The 13,688-nt window shown below is 43.8% G+C and overlaps 1 protein-coding gene across 1 annotated transcript in view; it reads right to left on the reverse strand.

Moving 5' to 3' along the window:
* ABCC5 (ATP binding cassette subfamily C member 5) overlaps positions 1–13,688 on the reverse strand; it is a 273,035-nt gene that overhangs the window by 128,301 nt on the left and 131,046 nt on the right. The window contains exons 14-15 of the mRNA XM_082249426.1: positions 12,006–12,078; positions 46–249 (exon numbers count right to left, since the gene is read on the reverse strand). Coding sequence (XP_082105552.1) covers positions 46–249; positions 12,006–12,078 — 277 coding nt within the window. The remainder of the gene's footprint in view (positions 1–45; positions 250–12,005; positions 12,079–13,688) is intronic.

Below are 13,688 nucleotides of genomic sequence, written 5' to 3' on the forward strand. Positions count from 1 at the left end.
ACTGAAGCAGCAACTAACAGCACCTCACATGGCTTTTCCAATTACCTGAAGCTGATGGGTGATAAACAGAATAGTCTTAGATTTCAGGTGCTTTTTAATGGCACTGTTGAAGATGTGGTTGCCCACATGGGCATCTAATGCGCTAAGAGGATCATCCAGAAAGTAAATGCTGCGGTCACTATATAAAGCTCTTGCCAAGCTAATTCTTTGTTTCTGACCGCCACTAAGATTTGCTCCACGCTCTCCTATCTGCAAAACAGGAGCAAAAAAAAAAAATTGCTTTACAATGGGCACTGGCTGAAAGGGTAAAATTGACTTTGCCATGTGGATTGAGTTAACCCATTTGAAAGTAAACAGAGTAATGCCCGGTACACACATCCAGTTTTTTTTTTATTCAACCCAACGGGCTGAACATAACACAGAGATCGCTGTACTAAGAAATGTTACTACAAAGACCTCTCCTGCTGTGCCATTGTGTTCCTATAGGGGAACTCTAAACACCCAAAAGTTGAGAGAAAGAGACAGGCTTCCCTTTCCTAACCTCTAATGTAGCCATATATAGAAGAAGAAAGCTTGTGTATGAAACAGGATTTTTCAATTCAAGAATTTTTCTAATGTTAAAAACACTTGTGTAAAGCTCAAGTGCAGCCAACACCCAAATGGAGAGAAAAGAGTTCCTTCTCCCTATCTATAATTTAAGCTGGATACACACTATGCAATCTTCTTTCGATTTTTTCCTTTAGATTTACCAAAACCATGTAATGAGGTCAAATCTAAACACTTTCAATTGGTATACAATCAGACAGGCCCTTGCACTACATAGTTGAAGGTAAATCTAACAAGAGTTGTATAGTGTGTATCCAGCTTTAGTCAAATAAATATAATATATATATATATATATATATATATATATATATATATATATATATATATATATATATATATATATATATATATATATATATATATATATATATATATATATATATATAAAGAATGCCTGTGAAACAAACACAGGATTCCTACACTATCTTCCTCTATATACGAGAATCTTTTAAGGGTTAAAAACTGCATGAATGTTTGCCTTAAAATAAATAATGCAGTATGGTGTCTGTTGGCGTATATGCACATCCTATAAGAGTAAATCTACATTTCAGTGTCAGCCGTTTGAGAAATACGTTTGAAGAATGATGTCTGGCACTACACAAATTAAATTACCTCTGTAGTCTACAATCCCATTAGAGCGCCTACATTTGTGATAGTAAAGCATAAATTGTGATTATGACCCGGACAATATTCCTGTCTGTTTAGCAAATGGGACTAAGCTAGGTGAATTAATGCATGGACATAAGAGAATCGATCAACCATGACACTACAAACTGCAGCCACAACATGTGAGCCCATCATTATAAGGCAAGACAACAAATGACACAGGGAATATAACCACACTATTACCTAGTTAAAAAGATATCATCTTGGGGCATGGCCTGGAGCGGCATGAAGTAGGAAGCAAGTAAGCAGAGCTCTGCCGGCTAATACACCTTTCCACATTAATCCTGCTTTCCAAGATCCTGTTTTGGGCTCCCCACATCGCCTGCTCGCTCCTGTAACTGCCGAGCCATGTCACCGCCTAAGAAGCCTGCTGACAACCTCGCAAAATTAGATAAGTCCAGCCGGAACGATAAAGATGCTTCTTCCCAAGATGGCGCCGAGGCGGGGTCGGAGGTGAGCGCGGCGGGAGCAGAGACCGCGAAGGTGCTTGAGGCGATCTCTCTGTGCCAGGCTTCCCTCACTGCCAAAATTGAAGAGGTCAAGGTAGACACCTTCCTGATCCTTAAAGACCAGCAGAAGCTGCAGGAGAGAGTCACAAAGGCTGAGCGCAGAATTGGCAGCATGGAGGATTCCCTACCCCCCCCTGCAGAGCACCTCTGACCGTCTTCAGCTCCAGGTGAGCCAGCTCCTGCTTAAGCAGGATGATATGGAGAATAGACTGTAATGGGGCTGTAATGTTAGACTCATGGGTCTGCCTGAGGGATCCATCAGATTTCCTGTAGCAGCTTCTAATAACCACGTATGGCCGGGATGCCTTTTCTCCTACTTTTTTAGTAGAGCGTGCCCACCGCCTCTCGGGCAGACCTCCACCTCAGGGGGCACCCCCTCGCACTTTCATTGTCAAGCTGCTTAACTACAGGGACAGAGATACTATCCTTAGGCTGACCAGGGAAAAGGGTAACCTCACTTTTGGAAATGGCAGGATTGACATTTTTCCCGATTTTTCTGCTGAGGTGCAGAAGAAGCGCAAAACCTCTCTTGAAGCCAAAGGCAGGCTCCGCATCAAGCATATTAAATATGCCATGTTATTTCCAGCTCGCCTTCGGGTGGAGGGTGCAGATAGAGTTAATTTCTTTGATGACCCTGAAGCTACCATCTCGTGGCTGGAACTCTTGGAGACCCGGGGGAGATTGCCCTCTGTACCACATTTCTTCTTCTCACCTGCTGAGGACCCTTCTCACCTTGGACCCTTCTGCCATACTACCTCTTCTCCATTGCTGTCCTGCTGCTCCCCTGATGCTGTGACTCCTACAGGTGCGTCTGCACTGGACCAGGACCTCTGCTTTGTATCCTGAACTACCTGGATGTCATCTTCGGCCTCACCTTGTCCTGGTGGGCCCTACACTTGCTTACCCTCCATGCAGCAGATGTTCACGGTACCACTCTTCTATTTTCTCCTTTGAGGATTTTATCCGGATGATTGAAGCGGTTACTCTCATGGCTGCCGGAGAGCTCTGTTTCCCCCCCCCCCTTTTTTTTTTTCTTTTTACTTCAGTTTTGTCACGGACACTTGCAAGTCCTACAATAGTGCCTTGCTACCCAGCGAAGTTTCGCTCACAGGCTCTGCATATGGCAGGGCTGCACACCAACCTACCCTCTGCTGCCGGATTGGGCGGTGAGGGTACGTTTTTCATTCAACATTTTTTTATTGCCACTGACTTTTTCCCTGTTTTTTTCTCAGGTGAACCCAAGGGTCCTGTTTTTTGTGTGGTTGGGACTGGGAACCTTATGCCTGCACGTGTTGGGGTTGGTGTAGGGTGGGGAGGGAGGGAATGTTTTCTTTATTGATATCCGTTTTTTGCCTATATGGGAATCTATGTTGCATGTCTTTCTACCTATTCGGTGGTTAACTGAGATTGATGGTAATACGGCCTGGTATCCTGCCAATGGTGTCCTTGCTGGGCTTTTATTGTTTTATCATGGTACTGGTCGAACGGGACCCCGGAAGCTCCTGCACATCTAATTTCCCTTTGAACCCGATGGCTCAGCTTAAATTCCTGATGTGGAACGTTAGGGGCATGGGTGATAAAATGAAGCGGTCTGCAGTCTTTGCCACCCTTAAATTCCTACGGGCGGCTGTTGTGGTGTTGGTTGAGACTCACTTGGAGGGCCGTCTACAGATGGCACTCCGCCCCCCTTGGATTGGCTGAATGTTCCATTCAATGTTCACCTCTCAGTCCAATGGTGTGGCCTTTTCGGTTGCAAAATCAGTGCATTTCGAGCTTCAGGGGTCCCTAGTAGACTCATCCTGGAGGTATGTATTTTTTCATGTGCTGTTATATGGGGAACCCTTTTTGATTATGGCGTTCTATGTGCCCCCCCCCCCCCTTCACGTCCTCTATCCTTATGGAAGGCCTAGATTTCATGATGTCACACCCCCGCGTCCCATTTATCTGGCTAGAAGACTTCAACACCATGAATCCCAGCCTAGACAGACTTCATACCTCGACTCCTACCCTACCCTTACCCAACTCGACCAGATTTGCTAGACTGTTGGCGGAATTTAATCTCCTTGACACTTGGAGGGCTAAATACCCCATTACGAGAGCCTACTCAGGTTACTCCTCCGCTCATCATTCCATGTCTCGCATTGACTTCATCCTTATTTCCCCTACCCTGCTCCCTCACCTTTTGGACTACGCTGGATTCTCAGCTCGCAGTCAGTCGGAACACAGCCCTTATTGGGTGAAAATCAGATTTCACAATGGTCCCCCCCCCCAGCCTAGAGGCTCAACCCTCATTGGCTCACCCTCCTCCCTGAGGCGGCGGACTTAGTGTCAACAATTCTTTGCTGATAATGAACAATCGGCCTCTCCCCTAGTAGTTTGGGAGACGTTAAAGCTTCAATGTTAGGGCGACACTTATCTCCGTTATTAATAAAGTCAAAACTCACTCCTTGACTGCCTACACCCAGGCTCTCCGCAACTTGTCTGCAGCGGAACAAGTCTTTATGACTGACCCGACACCTGCCAGTGCAGCGCAACTTAAGCTGGTAACCAGGGTGGTAATGCAAGTGGATTATGAAAAGGCTAGGAGGAAGCTCTTTTTTCAGAGGCAGAGACTCTACGAACATGGGGAAAGGGCAGGTAAACTTCTAGCTTACTTGGTACACAGTGAGGATAGACCCCCAGTAGTGATTAGTCTGTGCCCCACCTTGGGAGATCCTATAACTGACCCTAAACTGGTAGCAGAGTCGTTTAAAATCATCTTCCAAGACCTATACACCTCCCTCCACTGCCCCTGCAGAGGACTCCTTGATGTCTTCTTTCCTGGCCTCCATTGACCTCCGTCAATTAACAACTGATCAGGTGGATCTCTTAGAAGCCCCGCTCACACCCGAGGAAATCAATGAGGCTCTCAAAATTCTCTAGAGCCAAATCCCCAGGACTGGAGTTTTACTCTTTATACGCTGACGAACTGGTGCCCCATCTAACGCTATTTGAGCAAATTTTTGAAACCTCCACGCTACCCTCTTCCATGCGGGAGGCCCTTATTGTTTTAATTCCCAAACCTGGTAAGGACCTCCACCACCCAGAGTCCTATCGCCCCATTTCCCTATTACAGGTCGATGTAAAGATTTTAGCCAAGATACTTTTAATTAGACTGAATAAAGTTATCCTTTCCCTAATCCACGTGGACCAATCGGACATTATGCCGGGCAGGAACACCTCATTCAACCCGAGAGGTTTATTTATGAATCTACAGGCCCGTCATGATAATCCCGGAGCCAGAGTGGTAGTGTACCTAGACACTGCCAAGGCCTTTGACTCAGTTGAATGGGGGTTTCTCTGGCGGTGTCTGTCGGGCTACGGCTTCGGACCCCATTTTATTCGCTGGGTGCAGGTCCTGTACCAGGCCCCTGTGGCTAGAGTACTGGCAAATGGCTGGACATCAGACAGTTTCCCCCTCAGTAGAGGTATGCGCCAGGGCTGCCCACTGTCCCCACTCTTGTACGCACTGGTGGCGGAACCGCTGGCCATTGCGATTCAGGCTCATCCAGGCATTCGTGGGCCTTCGGGTGAACTCCCTGGAGGAAAAGATTGGGATGTATGCTGATGACACTTTATTATTTCTGGCTGACCCGGGCGATTCCCTACATAAAGCGCTATCTCTGATTGGGCAATTCAGCTTATTCTCGGGCCTAAAGATTAATTGGGACAAGTCCCAAATTTTACCCATAGACGCAGAGTAAACCGCATTAAGTACCTGGGCATCCATGCGACAGCTACGCCGGCGGACTATGTAACGGACAACTTGCAACCCCTTTTTGCTTTGGTAAAGGCCAAGACTCAAATATGGGCCCGTCTACCCTTGGGGGTAATGGGCCGTGTTAATCTGGTAATGATGGTCGTTCTGCCCAAGCTGCTCTATGTACTATGGCACTCCCCGATATACCTTCCTCTTAGACATCACCTGCAGCTGGAGTCCATCCTTAAGCCATTTGTGTGGGGGCCCCCCAGACACAAACTTTCTTGGCGGAAACTTAAGAATCCCACTGACTTAGGAGGGGCGGCACTCCCCGATCTTAACCTACATTATTTAGCAGCGCAACTATTGCACCTTTTTTTACCTCAATTCCACGAATAGTGAAAGGTTCCTGGCTCTCCTGGCACCGTCCTCGACACATGCATCCACAGATCCATTGTCAATCATTGTGACGGGGCTCCGTGAGGCGGAAGAGAGAGGCAGCCGCAAATCTATGCTGTTCCACAACCGTCGGCTATGGGATGTAATATGCGTTGAGCTGGCTCTCCCTCTGCTTCATGAACACACCCCGCTGTGGCACAATACCTTACTCACCGAGTTCCACTCTATCCCAGATGTGCATGTGTGGGCCCAGTTTGGGATCACCTTTCTCTCGCAGATCCTTGTGAATGGCACGCTTAAGACCTATGATACCTTGCGCAATCATTTTGGGCTGCCTGACTATATGTATTTTTCGCTACTTGCAGATCCATCACGCTTTCCGTTAGCAATTTCCCCAACCGATCCCTGCTCTTGCCCAGATCCCTGTATTAGAGGTTGTTCGGGGATCTTACCCTAGCCACCTTATTTTGATCCTTTACAATATGTTACATGTACCAGCTTCTACGGTTCTCGCATACGACCCCAAGTTTAGACGGGGAGGAGGATGTGGGGGACATTGGGGATGATGAGTGGAGTGATGCCTTAGACGCCGGCAAATTGGTCTCCCCCAGACTGTCTGACCACCTTACACAACTATATGTCCTTCACCGAGCTTACCTAACCCCTCTCATGATGGCCAGATACAGACGTGATGCTTCTGACCTTTGCCCCATGTGCCGACTGGACCGGGGAACCTTTTACCACTTGTTATGGAGCTGCCCAGAGCTTCAGAGTTATTGGTCACAGGTTGTTAAAATTCCTACATGACACTATGGGCTCCCCTCTCTCACTGTTCCCCAAGCCATGCCTGTTGAAGATATTCCTTGACACCAGTATGGATAAATTCACTACCCTGTTCTTGCACGAAACTCTATTCCTAGCCAGGAAAGTAATAGCACGACAATGGATGCGAGACATACCCCCCACTTTCCAAGACTGGATTTGAGAGGTTAACAACACGTTGCCCGATAAAATGTTGATCTACGCTCAACCGAGGGTGTCCTGCCAAATTCAATAAAATCTGGGACAGATGGCTGCAGGCTCCGGAGACGTACTCTTGAGCCAAAGTTTACTGCTCCGATTGTATGCTGATTTATCTTCCTATGCTATGTTTGCTTTTGGGCATTACCCATGCTGCAGCGATGCCTCCCCTCTGTTTACTGACCACAATGCATGTACCGTTTGTATTTTCATTTCTTTTTGAGCCCATTTGACTTGCTGTATTACCATGGCTATCTGTTACTCTGTTTGTTCCTTTGCAATTTTTATCAATAAAGAACCTGTTTGATTAAAAAAAAAAAAAAAAAAATGATATCATCTTAGCGTGTACAATTTTAAGAAAGGGTTTCCATTTTGGGATGTTTAGCTTTTAATTGTAGTATTTTTTGTTTTATTTTTATTTTTTTTCCCCCAAACCAAGGCCTCATTCACACTTGTTTTTGTGTTCCCATGAAAGACTCTGTGGCATCTCTTCCAAACAGCTGCAAGCAGGAAGTCCTATTCAAAGCACTGGGAGGCTGACCACTCCTGCAGCTATTTATGACTGTTCGCATGTAAGTAAACGTGCACCAACTGCCTGGTAATGATCGGCCTTAGGGGCAGACACTCTGCATCCAACAATATACTGGGAACAGTCACACACACACAATGACTCCTGCACTTAGGAAAATAGCCCCCCCTGGACGGAAATGCTTATACCTTCATTGCCTTTAGAAATGGGTAACCACGGTCTTTCTGCCCTCAAAGACTTAGGGAGGTCTAACACTGCAACTAAATAAAACACACACCGACCTAGTGCATTATCCTGAGACAAATGATTTATTGTATAAAAACACGGTAAGTATTATACTCACAAAGGCAACAGAAAATTGCGCATCACAGATCTGAGTACATCCCATCCAATATACAGTAATCCCCCGCTACATCGCGGTTCAGTTTTTGCGGTGCCGGTAATTCGCGTTTTTTTTTGTAATGTTATTTTACTATATAAATCATTAATAATGAAATATTTTTGTGTTTTCCATAGCTCTTGCTATGTCTCTTAGTATCTTTTATGTGTTTAAATGAGTTTCTATTGTTTTAAAAGTGTGTTTAAAGACCTTAAAATGCTTCTACACGTACAGTGACAGTAAAATAAACATGCCTACAATGCATTTTAATAGGGTTTTTCTATTTCGCGGAATTTCACTTTTCGCGGCTGGGTCCAGAACGTAACCCCCGCAATGGAGGGGGGTTTACTGTATCAACCCATATGGATATAACAGTCACTGAAGACCCTGTGGGCTGACACGTTTCGAGTAATTACTCTTCTTCAGAGCCACACGAGAAGACTACCCACACAAATAACAGTAAACTGTTTCAAATAAGGGTGTTATCATCCCACCCCACTTGGGCAGGGTGGCTACCATTGACAACAGAACAGCAGCCACCAACATAACCTCAACGTTGGGAGGAAAAAAATAGATAAAATACATTTTTTTTTAATAGATCTATATTAATGGTATACACTCATATTTAGGTGTGTGTGCATACACATGCACACTCCCAACCTTGCATATTGGTACATATATACATACATCTCCCTGCATGATCGATCACAGCCCATATATACACGGCCATTTCTTATATTGTCTGCTACCTCCATTGATGTCATTGTTGCTATCGTAAACATAAAATGTAAGGTACTCACAGGGTTGCATGAGATGCACTGGCTGTTCTCTTGTCTATCTGCCTACTCTCGGGACGCCGATCACCTTGTCCGCTGGGCCCCATTAATAGTGTAATGTGTGTGTTTTTCGATTTCCTGGTTGGTATGGCTAAAACGCAAGCCGCAGACACCATCCAGGAAGTGCGGCTGTGCTCTGCGTTCCAGCCCTCACTGTGACCGTGATCTGACTCTGGACACAGTCACGTGACGCTCTTCAATCGAGAGCACACCATCCAGGCTTGGTCCGCAACACCACTGCCCCCTGTGGCCAATCCTATGCATATGACCAGCACCTCCACCTACAGCAGCTTTCTCCAATTACTATGGTGCCTGATAGACAAGCCTGACATATCCGGTTGTTGAGGCGCACGGCGTCCCGAAAACACCGCTAAACGAGGGGTTTGCGGTCCCTACTCACCTACGGTCACTGTGCATTTGTTTTAAATGTGAGTACTTTTAATTTATGTTAAATAAACTCGATTGATAAATGGTACATCACTAAATAGAGTTTTTTTCTTATACCATCGGACATCTGTGTATACCACCTATGGAGGGATTGCCAGTATGATGAAATATCGTTTGTAACCATACCTATGGGAAAGTGGAATTAGGAATAACCCCAAAAGGAGTGGAGACTGAAACCTGTTTGGCTGAGTGATTTACCCTAAGGTTCTACACGCTGGTTACCCCTGTAGGGGTGCCGCCCTCTGGTGAGTGCGGGAAGTACAGAGAGGGGAGCACTGATTTTCTCACCCAGCACCCATGTTTTGGAACCACTTCTGGGACCTATTCCTTTTCTTTAAAAATACATTTTTCACCTATATATTTTATTCTATTTTTATAATAACATCACTTATGGACTTTTTTGGAAACTAATTGTTTCATATGGACTTTTTTACCGGATCACCTATATTGATTTAATTATACACATATATATTTTTTGATTCACTAATAATCACCTAATTTATTGATATATAATATCTGTTTTTAGATCACTTTGTTACAACGTTTAAGAGTCACCTTATACACCTCTATTAATTGTATATATTTTTCATTCACTTGGGAACTTTTATAGATTTACCAATTTATATGGTAGCACTAATTTCACCTATATCTCCATTCAATTTTTATGAATTTTTATGTATATTTAATCAGCACTAGTCACTTTGAGCTGCACTATATCACTTATAATTTATTTTGTACTATTGCCATTTATATTATTGTGTGTTTCTATATTTATTACCTATTTATTGGTCTAGTGCAATTGCACATATTTATTTGGTTTTTAACAACAACACACTTTACCTACTGATCGATTTATAATTTCTTGGCAGCGCCAACTTACCCTACTTCCCTATAACATTTGAATATAGCTTTTACTCTATATTTTTGGGGTAGGCTGCAGCCAATTTTTTCAGTTTCATCCAGTTGAGCGGAATTTTTTACATATCTCATATGTACCAATATGCAAGGTTGGGAGTGTGCATGTGTATGCACACAGAAACAAATATCGGTGTATACCATGAATGATTATATATATATATATATATATACACACACACACACACACACACACACACACACATATATATATATATATATAATAGGGCTGCACGATATTGGACTCACAGTTGTGGTAGTAGGTAGAAAAACACAGCCCGACATGACATCTGTCCCACGCGTTCCCTCTGCCGCCCTGGAGCTAGTTCTCTTGACAGAGCGGTGAGCGCGGCACAGCGAACCAATCACGTGAGTAGCAGCACAGGGAACCAATCAGATGTGCAGGCACGCGTGAATGGTTAGCTGTGCAGCTGCTCACGGGGCGCTGCTCACCGTTGGACGTGTGGGACGGCTGCCAGCACTGTGAGTCCTCCTCCTCCCCCTCCGAGTCCCGACTTCTCCCTGCCTCCCTGCCTAATGGTAAATATCGTGTCTTCGGCGATATGAATATCGCCCGCAGAACGATAGTCGAAATCATAGCGACTATCGTTCAGCCCTAATACATATACACATACACACACACACCCCTAACAATCAGGGGTTGTTGGTGCCTGCTGTCAATGGTAGCCACCCCGCCCAGGTGGGGTGGGGTGGTAACACCCTTATTTGAAACAGTTTCCTTATCTGTTATACAAGAAGGGAGTGGGTAGTCTTCTCATGTGGCTCTGAAGAGGAACTCCTCGAAACGCGTCAGCCCACAGAGTCGGTCTTCAGTGACTGTTATATCCATACGGGTTGACATATTGGATGGGATGCACTGAGATCTGTAATGCGCAATTTTCTGTTGCCTTTGGGAGTATAATACTTACCGTGTTTTTTATACAATAAATCATTTGTCTCGGAATAATGCACTAGGTCTGTGCGCCCTCTGTGTGTTTTGTTTAGCAACAATATACTGGGAAATGCAACATGGGAGTACAAGGATATTAACTGGCGATTAGGGGGGATGGCGGTACTGTGTTAAATGTGGAGGGAAAAAAAAACGCATAAAAATAAATCTGTGTACATACTAAGAAGTGGGGTCTCCCAGATACACATTTGTGCACAAAAAAACTCAAAGAGATGTATTAAAGACTTAGGCCTTATGTACACACTGCTGCTGATACATGGACGTTTAGGAGCAGTTGGGCTTTTTTTTCAGCAGCCGCTGAACTCCACTATGTTATCTGTCCATGTACACCGAGTCGTTTAGAGGCAGTTGAGTTTAGTAGCATCTTTTTGAAAACAAAAAAAAAGCGTTCAGACATAAGTTTATTGGCATTTGAAATGCCAAATGCTTGTAACAGTGTGCACTGCAAACGTGTCTAAATGTGGTACCTTTCATTTATAAGCGTTTCGTTTATAGGTGTTCTCAGTGGGGATACATTTCTTACCATTTTACAATGTAAAAACGCTACTAAACGCAGCATGTAAACGAGGCAAAACTGGCGTTTTCAACTGTCAGTTACTAGCTGTCAAGTTCAGGCGTTCAGGAGAGGTTTTCACATGTCCCGTGTACATGAAGCCTTAGAGACTATGGGATAGATTTACTAAAACTGGAGCACTCAGAAACTGGTGCAGTTGTACATGGTAGCCAATCACCTTTTAACTTCAGCTTGTTTAATTAAGTGTTGATAAGAAAACCTGGATGCGGATTGGTTTCTATGCAGAGCTGCACCAGATTTTAGTCTCCAGGTTTTGTAAAACTCTCCTTGTGTAGATCATATACTTGATGGGAATGAAACTAAAATTTCAGCACCTTACAACCATAGGGGAGAAAACTTTCAAAGCATTATCTTCAAATGCACAGGAATTCATACAACTACAAAAATCATTAAAATGTATTTATTTTAAAACAAACCTCAGTCAAGTCACTGTTGGGCAGTATAGCCAAATCTGGTCTTAGACAGCAAATACTCAGCACAGTGTTGTACCTAAAGCAAAATATACAAATTAACTCCAAAATACAAAAACAGGTGCTAACCATGTACCACAGAATGTAAAAAGCTCTGGGTAGTGTTCATATACTTTAGAAATATGTACACATATATTTTATGCAGCTGATAGATGAAAACAAAATTCTATTCCAGCCCATTTCTTCTAGGCAAGCAGAACAAGGGCATAGCTAGGAAATAAAACAGAGTTCCACCTAGCAGTCGTACGTGTTCTTGCTCTCAAATTACTGCCTTCTCACAATTCCAGTTAAAGCTTAAGACATTAAACCCAAAAGATATGCAGTGAACTCATCTCATACATATGTATGCATTTGCCCTGTATAAAGAAAAATATCCCTTTCACTGAAGATACTGAACACATCATTTAACCCCTTGGAGCCTAAGCCTTTTTCTGACACTTGTTGTCTACAAGTTAAAATCAGTATTTTTGCTAGAAAATTACCTCGAACCCCCAAACATTATACATCTATTTTTTTAGCAGAGACCCTATAGCAGGCATGTCCAACCTGCGGCCCGGAACCTCAGGCAATGCGGCCCACTGCCCCCTGTCAATTTTTTTTTTGCTGGGGAGGAGGGAAGGGGGGGCACGGCCACAGCAGCTTCCAACTAATAGTAGGCAGAGGCTGCCTCAGAGGGGGGAGGGGAACATGTGCAGTGTTTCTAACTCCTACCGCCATGACCACGTCAAATCACTAAAGTGTCATGGTGGTTAGAGTGTTTGTTTATTATCGCTCAGAAGAAGTAAACCTCTGTATACTGATTCCATTTCATTTGATCATCCTCTAGTTGTGTTAAATCAGTCAGCATTTTATTACTTATATACCTTAACTATAATATATATATATATATATATATATATATATATATTTAATATGCGGCCCGAGAAAATTTCTCTACACTCAATGTGGCCCAGAGAAGCCAAAAGGTTGGACACCCATGCCCTAGAGCAGTGGTCCTCAACCCTGGCCTACAGGGCCCACTAACAGGCCAGATTTTCAAGATAACTGAAATACATCCCAGGTGATATCATTTGCTGCTCAGTGATTGCAGTACTCTAGTCTGCATCTCCCCAAGGTAATACCTAAAATCTGGCCTGTTAGTGGGCCCTGTAGGCCAGGGTTGAGGACCACTGCCCTAGAGAATAAAATGGCGACCGTTGCAATATTTTATGTGACACAGCATTTGCACATCGGTCTTTCAAATGCAATTTTTTGGGAAGAAATACACTTCTAGGAATTAAAAAAAATAAATCAGTAAAGTTAGCCCAATTTTTTTGGATAATGTGAAAGATGATGTTACGCCGATAAATAGATACCCAACATATCATGCTTTAAAACTGCGCACACTCGTGGAAAGGATACAAACTTAGGTACTTAAAAATTCTCTTAGGCAAAGCTTCAAAAATGTTAACAGTTAACTTTTTAGAGGGGACTTCTAGTGCTAAAATTATTGCTCTCGCTTTAATGATCGCGGTGATACCTTACGTGTGGTTTGAACACCATTTTCATATGCAGGCGAGCACGAAGGGACGGGGTGCTTTACATTTCTTTTTTCTTGTTTAATTTTTTTTATTTTTACACTATTCATTT

This window comes from Pelophylax lessonae (assembly GCF_965119305.1).
Source record: "Pelophylax lessonae genome assembly, chromosome: 3".
Classification (NCBI taxonomy): Eukaryota; Metazoa; Chordata; class Amphibia; order Anura; family Ranidae; genus Pelophylax; species Pelophylax lessonae.